General features: G+C 44.6%; 1 protein-coding gene across 1 annotated transcript; it reads left to right on the top strand.

Annotated features, from left to right (window-relative positions):
* The first annotated feature begins 1,146 nt into the window (after nucleotides 1–1,146).
* On the top strand, nucleotides 1,147–10,755 carry LOC311130824 (SERTA domain-containing protein 2-like). Its single transcript, XM_084163622.1, has 2 exons — nucleotides 1,147–1,411; nucleotides 8,242–10,755. The coding sequence occupies exon 2, from the start codon at nucleotides 8,246–8,248 to the stop codon at nucleotides 9,323–9,325; it is 1,080 nt and encodes a 359-aa protein (XP_084019748.1). The 5' UTR covers nucleotides 1,147–1,411; nucleotides 8,242–8,245; the 3' UTR covers nucleotides 9,326–10,755.
* The last annotated feature ends 733 nt before the right edge of the window (nucleotides 10,756–11,488 follow it).

Raw genomic sequence — 11,488 nt, 5'->3', positions numbered from 1 at the left:
CAAGTGATCAAAGTTCTTCACTTGCTCCCTCGAGCTAAATCGATGGCGGAGTGGGCAACATTAGGGCCTCCACTTAAGATGGCAATCAAACTGCATCCGGTTTTGACGTGGATTCCCCCAAGGGAAAGTGGCTAGCGCGAGGGCTGAGGGGGTAAACATATCGTGTTTGGACTGCAGCCCTGGTCTGATAGTTTCGAAATAAAATGCAATATGCAATTAAGTTAGCTAGTTAGGTATGTGGGTGTGGTGGTAAAGGGCATAATAGTCAGGGATCAGTCCAGGGCACGCCAGGTAGTCAGCAGCAGGACCCGGTAGATTTGGGACAGGCAAAGGCAGGAGGAATCATCAGGCCAAGGTGTCCTCAGGCATAGAGAGAGAGAGAAATAGGGTGATTAGTAAAAGCATTCTGATCCAATTTGTTTAATTAATTGACTGTTAAATACACTTTTCAGATTGCACACATTTATGAAATTATCATTTAATAAACCTGCAAACAAAACAATCATTACGTTAATTGCATATTGCATCTGGGTTTAAAAAATACATTCTACTCTAAATCAAATTGTAACTTTATAATTTCACTTCATAAATGTTTAATCTTATTAAAACGGAATAATGTTCTGTAAACGAGTTCATGGCAACAAATCCAATACGTCATTTAAAACTATGTTCAGTAAGCACAACATTTATTTTGAAACTATCCCTGTTTCTTTTACGCTGCTATGTTAGGTTAGGGGTGAAAAAACAGACTGCTGCAACCTGATTGGCTGAACGTGATACCCAACATCTGGGACTAGCATTTAGCCACTCTAGCATGGTGGGGGAAATTGGTGTTTCATAAGGAAAGTACGCATATATTCCCCGTTTTTTGTAGCCTTCTCGACATTAATTCGAGTTAAGGAGGAAATCGAAGCCTTTGCAGCCTGAATGGAGAATGTTTTAAGTACAAACCGTTCGCCGGGGCACACTAGTGTATTACCGGCTGGGCACATTAAGCCCAGACAATAATGGAGATGCTTTGCGCCCACTAGCGGCTTCCCAAGCTACATGGGGGCGAGGCGTGTGCCACGGTACCAGTCAACTCAGTCCCTTCAGAGCGTATCTTCACTTTACGTCATTCCTAGCCAGTGTGGTTGTATGTCTATCGGAAGAAAAAAAAAATTGCTCAGGCAGTGCCTGTCTTGCTGTTCAGTGAACGGTAGTTGTCTGTGACTAGACTCATCGGTCTCCTCGACATCTCGCCATTGTGTAGAGCTCCACGGCTATTTTGGAAAACCGCGGCGGAGAAAGGAAAGTATAGACGTCGACGGCGAAGAGTTCGATGTCCCGTGTTCCTCGTTGTAGATCCTCTGTTCTTGGCGTCACATTGACCCCGATGCAGGATTTGAAACCCTTGCTGGAACTACATGTGGTAAGTTTATGATTGCGTTGCTTTTACCACTGTTAGGATTATTTAAACACGCTTCAACGTGGAATAATTATGCGTTGATTTACGTATCAATGAATTATTAGCGGTTATTTACCTGTTTGCCATTATCTATATAAAAAAAAAAAAACATTTTGTCGCATTTTATTGTTGCTGTGTCTTGAGTCGAGAGCGAAAGCGCCGCCGTCTGAGTGGCTTTTTTGTTACGTTTTGCTACTTGTCTGTTATAATGTTGCAACTGTTACATTATCGCATGTGGAATGAGGCCCTAATGTTCGAAACGAGAACGTAATATTGTTATTAAGTCTCCAGTTCAGTGAAGAGCCGACTGAGTACTTTGTGGCAGGTGGCGGTGAGTAGGCTATGGCGCCCCCATCACAGCCATAGGCTATCTGTGGCGTTTGCCTTTGGAGGTCAAGGGCAGCTGTTGTGACAGCTACAGTGATACGTCAGTGACAGTTCATACAGTGAATTGACGAAGCATGCGTTTTGGCATTACAGAAAAACCAAACCATTACATTTAAAAGATTTATCAATAAATCAAATCGTTGTTAGTAGGCTAGTCATCCATACAATTTCCCGCAGTCTTAATGCCCCAGTAGTGGGAATGTCTGCCTCTTTTTTCCTGTAGTCCGTCTGCCTGTTGAATAATGTTTTTCTGACATTTGAAAAAGCAAGTGACACCCACGCGACTAAGTTTCGTTCCAAATGCTAGAGCCATGTCATATCAACAGTGAACATAGGGCCTAGGCTACAAAACAACTTTTTGGTGGCATGTAAGTCGTTGAGGGAGTGGGAGGAGGAGCTTCACACCAATATAACTTTGTACACTGAAAACGTTGCGGTTCATTTGGGTCCCAGTACAATTGCTACTTTGTAAGTACAGGAGCATTATGTAATGGTGCATGTTTATACATTTGAGACCTGCCCTTAGCTTTGTCGTGACTCATCAGATATTGACTTGGTCATCACGTTCTAATTGTTGTTTGAGTGACTCATTGTCACCTGTTACAGGAATATGATGAGCCATAGTTCCTGGAAGCTAAACTAGTAGTTTAGAAAATAGAAGCCTACATGCCTTTTCAAACTGTTCAGGCTAAAAGTTCATGAGTACGCCATACTTATATAGACTTGACTGGGAGAATGGGGCCTCTGAATTAATCTGATACAGCCCTCTTTCTTTGTTTTATTGTTTTGTAAAGGTTTTAACTACTGCTGTTCAGATTTCTAAATAGTTTAGCACTGGTTCAGAGATGTGGGTGGCAAAAAGGGCTAGTTCTGGCTGCTGCCTTGTAGGAACCTAACAGTGCAAAGTGTTATTTGCATTTCAACTGCAGGGTTGAGTGACATTCATATTTGCGCAGGGAAATATGGATTTTTTTTTTTTTTTTTGTAGAGTTCCGTTGCATGCATTGGAAATTATTATACCGCAATTCAACTCTGAGGCCTAATGCAACATTTCCTTAATTTGTTTTAATAATGATGTTTAAAGATTTTAACAACATGTACATTAATTGCCCATCAAAACACCAAAGAATTGGATTGAGGCATTAATAAAATATGAAAAAGAATAGTATGAAACCCACCAAAGGGCTACCAACATGCAACGAACAACCACAAGGAATCTGCCCAGATTTGCGGTAGACACACAGTCCACACTACTACCAGACTCGGAGCATTCCATCTCCGTGACTGAAGTCCACCTTTGCTTCCTTGACTCTGTCTGCTCTGGTTTCCAGTAAACACTGTTTGTTCCTCTTTTTATTTTTCTTCTAATATGCGAGCAGGAGGGCTGAAGTTCACCTAAATATTTCAGCCAAATTGGCTCCAAAATCCCCCTCTAGGTGATCAATCAAAATAACTCTCTATAACTATGCCTCTCTTCCAAACAAGGTCTGTCTAAAATGGCACCCTATCCCCTATATAGTACAATACTTTTGTCCAGGGCCCTGGTCTAAAGTAGTGCACTGTATAGGGTGTCGTTTCAGACGCAGTCGGAGTCTCTTCCAAACAATCCCAGAAAATCAGTGCTACAAGCATCCACTTGCCTGCTGGAGAAACCTGGGCAAACAACCCTAATGCCAGGCCAGCCCAGCTTCTGAGTGTGGTTTCTCGCATGACCAGAGCCAAACAGTGAATCTTGTCTTTCAACCTGGCATACAATTATTCTCTTCCAGGAACCTTTTGGGCAAAATCAAGGCTGAAAATACTTGCATGCCGAATATGAATGTGTTTAACTTTTACTGCAGTCTTGAAGGACTTGGATGTTTGGAAGAACTTGAAAGAAATAGTGTGGAAAATAGAATGATTAGGCTTGTTGATGAATGAGGGTTGAAATCTCAGGTGCAGGCTGCACTGTGTGCCATTGAGAAAGGTGCAGGATCTGGAATTGCTCTTCCAGCCTAAGTGTGCACTGCAGAGTTGGTATTAGAAATTGGTGTACAACCGAGACCCTCCTCAGGATGACGATGCCTGCTGAGTATGTGAGGCACGCAGCTGCCTGCTACCACCCTAAAAAAAAAAAAATCCAATGACATTTTGACCTTGTCCCAGATGGGGCTCTACAAATCCCTGGCACTTCATGGAAGTACACGCTGAAATAACATTACTGAATAATTATCAATAACATGCTGGGTCGTATTCACTAGGAAGCAAACGGGGAGGGACTGCCTGAACTTGTCCAATAAGAAACTCCTGTTTTCGTTTTTTCCGTAAAAACATGTTGCACTACGGTGTGCACTAATGAATACGACCCTGGTGTATCGGAACAGAGAGCTCTTGGAGAGCCAAGAAGTTCATGTCGGGACATGAGTTTAAAGTGGTCATGTGCTCGAGGGGTGGACATTGGGACGAGGCAATCTGAGTGTAATCTGAGTGCCATCGCTGTAAGCCTGCTGCGAGTATGGAGTGAAAGAAAGCATTCTGTGTGGCCGGAATGCTGTTGTAATCGGACACTTTTGTGTTGTTTTGTCAACGGAAGGTGTGTCTATTACTATATTGCTGCTCTATTGTTTTCTCTCTATCTCAAAAACACTCTCCCTTTCACTTTCCTTTCCTCTCTTTCTCTTTGTCACCCTGTTATTCCCGTCACCCACAATCCCCTGTCAGTCTTCTCTATTCTCTCTCTCTCTCTCTCTCTCTCTCTCTCTCTCTCTCTCTCTCTCTCTCTCTCTCTCCATCTCGCACCAGTCTTCAGACAGTGTCAGCAGATGGCAGCCTCGAAGGGCCCCACGTGTGAAAAGAATAAGTGAACAGAGCAGGGGTGGAATAGGGGGCTGATGAATAATTTTACTGAGTGGGGGAGGTATGTGGAGGCATAGTATTTGCAGCGAGGGAACTACTACAAAATGTAGCCTGCCAACATCAAAGTAGTGCACTGGTGAATAGGGGACCATTTGGGATGCACTCCATATGTGCACTGCACACACACAACTTGCTCTCTCACCTCCACTTCCATATCCAAGCAGCAGCACCAGCTGCTATAGTGATGGCAGCCTGACTGGAGAAACATTTAGGTTCTTTCTTTCCTCCCTCGCTTGTCCCTCCTTCCTACCTCATCCGTCCCTCCTCCCTCTCTCTCTGGATTCCCAGCTGACTGTATTCGTCATGGTAACAGGCGAGTGTGGAGGTGGCTTTCCCCAGCCACGCGCATGCACTTCCTCGGTGTGTGGGCCCTCAGGGGGGGTTTGGTGTGCTCACAGTGTTCAGAGTCCAATTGGCGTGTGTGTCTCTAAGCAAAGCTGAGACACACACTCTCTCTCTCACTCACTCTCACACACACATCAATGTTCTCTACAAGAACACGGTTTGGAAATGCGATAGTGAATCTCTTTTGCTCTGGCTTTCATGATGGTAGCTTACGTTACACAACAGACTGAAAAGGGCGAGTCTCTCGCAGGCTGTGTGCAGTAGTTTATGTATCAGGGTAGAGTTACACGTGCCAGGGAGACAATGCACTGCAAGAGAGGTGTGCTCTGTGCTCCATCTTAGGTGACAGTTTAGGAGGCGTTCTAGTGCCTAGTGCGGCGGTTCCCAAACTAGGGGTCCCTGACATGAAAATAGGGTTGTGGAGAATTTCCCAAATCCTGAAAAAAAAAAAAAAGATATGTTATGATATTGTCTTTATCTCAATCATTAATGTAGTTTACCTTAAAAATGAAAATTATTATAATCTGAAAGATACAATACAACCAGAGGACGCCGCACTTGGTCGTTGCACTTGAATCATTCCACGGTGAATGGCTAGGCCTGTTACGCTATGAAACCACACACTATTGCTGAGACTTTGATCTAACCGGCCGCAATTGATATGGTGAAAACAGTGTGTGAAGGCCGAGATGTCCATGCATTGACTTTTGTTCGCTATACATGTCGGGGGATGCTATTCACAAGGACATATTGTTCTGTCTCATGATTCCCGAGCATGAAACATCACAGGGGATGTTAAGTGTGCTGCGTGGCTAAATTGACGAAAAACAGATTCCATGGGATCGAATGATGGGCTTTTGCACAGATGGGGGCTCCATCTCTGCAGTCTAGTTATGAATGTGTCTCCCTCTGCCATATGGACGCATTGTATGATACACCGAGAGCAACTGGCGGCAAAAGAGCTGAGCACAGAACTCAGAGATATATTTAGTGTAGCAGGTAACTTCAATTGTAAACTACATCAAACCACATCCACTGCATGCAGGCCTGTTCACAAAACTATGTGGAGATATGGGAACAAAGCATGACAATGTTCTATTTCACACCAAGGCTTGGTGGTTATCGAGGAGGAGTGTTGGAAAGATTATTTCGCATTGAGAGAGGAACTGTTGTCATTCACAATGGATGTAAAAAATAAAACCGACTTGGTTGATGAAAAGAAAATGGCTCCTTGCCTATGTAACATACATATTTGGGAAACTGAATGAACTGAATGCAAGTATGCAGGGGAAATACAAAAGCATTCTACAGATAAGTGACCAAATCAGTGGATTCAGATAAAATAATTATTTTTGGAGAACTAGTCTTTCTAAAGTGGGGGAGGGGGGGAAATGTATTTGAACGGTCATCCATCTCGGAATTCCAACTCGGGCCTCTTTCTAGAGCTCCGACTGTCCGAACTGAAGATCACTGACGTCATGATTTCACCTCCATATTTCTCAGAGTTCCCAGTTGTCTTGAAAGCGCCATCAGAGCTCTCGTCTGCATTAAAACCAAATGTCGATCCAGGTTGGATGTGACTGCAGAGATGAGGTGCGACCACGCCCCCTGACTTTGAGAAGCTCTGACGCAACATGCCTTAAGCACACCCATCTCATTAGTGGTGGTGAGAAGATGCATTATGTCAGACAAATTATCAATTGACTGTCATAGCCCTACATTAAAAGTATGTGATGGTGAGTTGAGAAGACAATCAGAAATACTGTGAGAATGTTTTTCAATTGATTGCCATAGCCCTAAATAAAAAAGTAAACATTGGCTGTTAATTACACTTTTTTTCCCCCACATGGATGGGATCGCGAGAATTCTCAGACATCAAAATGGGGTCGTAGGCTAAAAAAGTTTGGGAACCCCTGGCCTAGTGTGTATGATACTGTAGAATATTTTTTCCTTCGTTGTTTTCTGACCTCTTTATCTGTTTCTCATCTCAGAAAGACAGGCTGACAAGAAATAAGGGAGGTGAGTGAATGAGTTGTAATGGATATGACAGAAACTCCACCTCGATCTGCCAAGATCATAATTATCTATACATTTTACTCCTTTCCTACCTAGAATGGGCCCGGTTATGTTGTGCTGTGTGTCTGTAAATGTCAATAAATGTATACAAAAAATAAATAATAATACAAAATATAGACGATCCCGCAGGTGAATAAGCCGGATGTGGAGGTCCTGGGCTGGCGTGGTTACACATGAGGCCGGTTGGATGTACTGATTTATCTTGGCAAAGGAGAAATGGTCACTAACAGGGATGTAAACAAATTTGTGCACAAAATTGGAGAGAAGTAAGCTTTTTGTGCGTATGGAACATTTCGGGGATCTTTAATTTCAGCTCATGAAACATGGGACCAAGACTTATATATTTCTGTAAGCCCAAATGTGACAATTTTGAACGCGTAAATCGATAAAACAGCAGGTCCATTTCTGCCTGTGTTCTGTGCTGTTTCCAGGCAGGAAGTCAGTAGTTTCCTGTGCTGACACGTCTGTTAGCGCCGTGTTCTGATTGAGTCAGGTGGTTCAGTTGGGAGCTTGGTTGTGTCCCAAATGGCTCCCTATTTAGTGCACTACTTTTGACCAGGGCCCATAGAGCTGTGGTCAAAAGTAGTGCACTATATAGGGAATGGGGTGCCATTTGGGACGCTTCCACTTTGTCAGAACTTGCTGCCACCCACCTAGTCAGTTGATGCCACCTCACGTGAGCTGGTCAGCTGACACCAACCCCCCCTCCCAATACGCTGTGACGCTGTGCGTGTGTGTTCGCTGCTTGCTCGTCTCATTTCTTGTCACAGTTTGCGAGGAAGCCCCTCTGCTTCCAGGAAACTTGTGTTGTTTGAGTGAGAAGTGGATGTTTTCCGCTTGTTGTATTGCTGATAAAACTATGAATGAGGGCTTTTCCCCCTCACAGATGTTTGTTCATTTTAAACACTCATATATCACATACAAGTGTAACTGGCATCTATCTCACTTGGTTTTGACGTGGTACGTCTCTAGCAGTCATAATTTCACGTAGCTGTGCCTTACTGACTACCACTCACTCTTTCACATATGAAGAAAAAGCAATGATATGCAATGTTTTGCTCCTGACACCTTGTTTCTGGTCTCTCCCACAGATATATGTTTGGTAACGGCGTGAAGCGCAAACTGGATGAGGACGGCCTGGAGGAGGGCAAGGCGCTCCTCACGTCAGCGGCCGGAGCCCCGGGCAGCCACTCGAGGGTTAACTACACGCTGCAGCGCCAGACGGTGCTAAACATCTCCCTGATGAAGCTGTATGGGCCGTCGCGGACGCCCGCCACCGAGCCAGCCCTGCAGCGCCGCGTGCTCATCAACAACGTCATCCGCCGCATCCAGCACGAGTTCAAAGAGGAGGGCGGCGCGGGGCTGCGCGCACTCTTCTTCTCCGTCCCGCCGCCGGTGCCGAACGTCACCGAGGACGAGGGCTACCACGAAGCTCCGTCATCCGCATTTGGCGGCGTTCTCTCCCCGCCCCTCTCGCCGCTGTCATCGCTGGACTCTGGTTTGACCCCGGCCTCTCTCCTGGAGGACGACCCGCCACTGTTCTTCGCCTTGCCGCCGTCCTCACCCCACCCCCTGGGTCACCACCCTCTCTCCCAGAGACCGTCAGCGCCTCCCCCGCCGCCCGCCAAGGACAGCTTCTCCTCAGCTTTGGAGGAGATCGAGGAGCTGTGCCCCATCGCAGTGACAACCTCTACTACCTCCTCCCTACCTTTGTCTCCTCCACCTTCACCCCAGCCCCCACCCTCTCTACCAGCAGGGATGGACGTGAAAGAGGAAGGGAGGACATACAGCCCAAAGGACAAGGAGTCGCTTTTGCTCGACGAAAGCCAGGCTGCAAAAACCATGTCGGCAGACCCGCTCCCCCCGCCCAGCGCCCCCACAGACATGTCGCCCTCCTCCGGGGGATTCCTCACTGACTTTGCCCTGGACGACATTCTGTTCACGGACATCGACACCTCCATGTATGACTTTAACCACCCCTGCGGCGCCTCTTCAATACCCCCGAACTTGGGGGTGTCCAAAACAACCCCCATGGTCACTGCGGACGACCTGGTCAAGACTCTGTCCAGCTACAGTGGGGGAGGGGCGGGCTCTCCCCCTCTGGCCCAAAACCAGCCCTTCAAAATGGACCTGGCCGAGCTCGACCACATCATGGAAGTCCTGGTGGGGTCTTGACTGACATCGGGGTCGTGTTCAATAGGCACAAAACGGAGGAAAACTGAGTGAAACGGCAAGGTGCTTGTCCAATAAGAAATGCTCATTTAGGATTTCTGTTGCGAAGCGTTTTGCTATGGTGTGCCCTAATGAACACGACCAACCGGATAAAAAGTGCAGTAGGCAGCGAAATGTTCATTGTTTATTTTATTCTTTGGGTCCGGAAATTGTAAAATGTAATATCGAGACTTCACCAGAGACTTTCTAACTACACTGTGCATGCATTGTGCTCGCCTTTCCAAAATGGAAACAAAATGTTGAAAATACTGTATGGAATGCTTTTATTTGATTGCAATTTGAGTGCCTTTGTCTGTGTACTACTACTATGTTCCTTGATTTCTATAGCATTTTTTTGTTTGTTTATCAACACAGCCATACATTGTCTCTCTTCTCCAAATGCAAAGAGTGAATTTATATACAGCTTTTGCATACAGCACCATGGGTATACACTGATGCGTCCAAATTGAGGGTACTTTTAGAATATTTTGTATCTGGACAGCTTATCAATGTTATTGGATTTTTCATAGGCCTCATTCAAGTTTTTTCAATATTTTAATGTGTTATTCGTAATTTGTTAGTTGAGTTTATCATACTGCTGTGTATGAGCTTTCAACTTTCTATTTGTAGATGGACTACGTTTCCTTTTCCTGTATGGCATGTTTTGAATCTCAACTGATCTGACTCAAAAGGATATCAAGTGAAATACAAGGGTAACCTTGTAAGGTTCAAACACATTTGCAGACATCAAGAAATTTGAAAATAATTTGTACTAAGTGATTATGAAGTTATTTATTATTATTAATTTCTGGTGTACACATATTTATTCAAACATGACACTAACATTTGGGTTGTACAGAACATGCAGTGAAATTCTGCTAGTAATGTGTGAAGAGATGCTGTGTAATATATTTTACCCTCATTTTGTTTTTCAGGGAAGTGAATGCCGTAAGTCAGTGTGTGTGTGTGTATTGGGCTATGTCTCATCTGTTTGCGGCAATCGATCAGTCGGGAAACAGTTAGCCAACAACTTTGTCAGTGATGAATTTAGTAATCCAAAGCCTTTAAAACAAAGCATTTCTATTGTCAGTCAGTGGCAAAAAGCAATTTCTGCTGCTTACCTCTTCTATTCTTTTGCATTATTGTTTATTACTTATTTTAAAAAATGAAGCAAATGTGGTCGTTTCCAGTCATCTCTGCGATTTTTAAGTTTACCTGTTTTCAAGAACAGCTGTATTTTTATCACTGACCTTGAATCTGTGCCTTGTTCTATGCAATATGTATTAATTGGTCGGAAATATCTGATTATTTTTATGTATAAATGTGCATACGACTTTAATGCAGTTATACTTTTGTAGATTTATTTTATACAATAAATTGAAATGAAATGTCAACAGTTCTCAGCCTGTTCATTGACGGTGCATGTGTCCCATTTGAACTGATACTCACTCTATAACCTCGAATCCAGATCCACTGCTGTTTTCATTTTTCCCATCTAATTAGGGACTTCGATCTGGGACAACAGGTGTGTGCAATTAATTTTCAGGTAGCACAGAACCAGCAGGTACGGTAAGAGGGCGGCAGGTAGCTTAGTGGTTAAGAGCGTTGTGCCAGTAACCGAAAGGACGCTGGTTTTAATCCCTGAGCAGACTAGGTGAAAATCTGTCTGTGCCCTTGAGCAAGGCACTTAACCCTAATTGCTCCTGTAAGTCGCTCTGGATAAGAGCGTCTGCTAAATGACTAAAATGTAAGAGCTAAATACCTTTGCTCTAAAATGTGCCCATCATGACTACTAGTGGCCTGTGCTGGTATACCACAGTCGGGACTACTTTTTTTTTTTTTAGTCATTTAGCAGACGCTCTTATCCAGAGCGACTTACAAGTGTTAGTGAGTGCATACATAATTTTTTTCATACCCCGTGGGAATCAAACCCACAACCCTGGCGTTGCAAACGCCATGCTCTACCAACTGAGCTACATCCCTGCCGGCCATTCCCTCCCCTACCCTGGACAACGCTGGGCCAATTGTGCGCCGCCCCGTGGGTCTCCCAGTCGCGGCCAGCTACGACAGAGCCTGGATTCGAACCAGGATCTCTAGTGGCACAGCTAGCACTGCGATGCAGTGCCT

Source organism: Coregonus lavaretus (assembly GCF_964263955.1).
Source record: "Coregonus lavaretus genome assembly, chromosome: 6".
NCBI lineage: Eukaryota > Metazoa > Chordata > Actinopteri > Salmoniformes > Salmonidae > Coregonus > Coregonus lavaretus.
The sequence above is the reverse complement of the archived record's forward strand: the minus strand, read 5'-3'. Positions and strand labels throughout refer to the sequence as shown.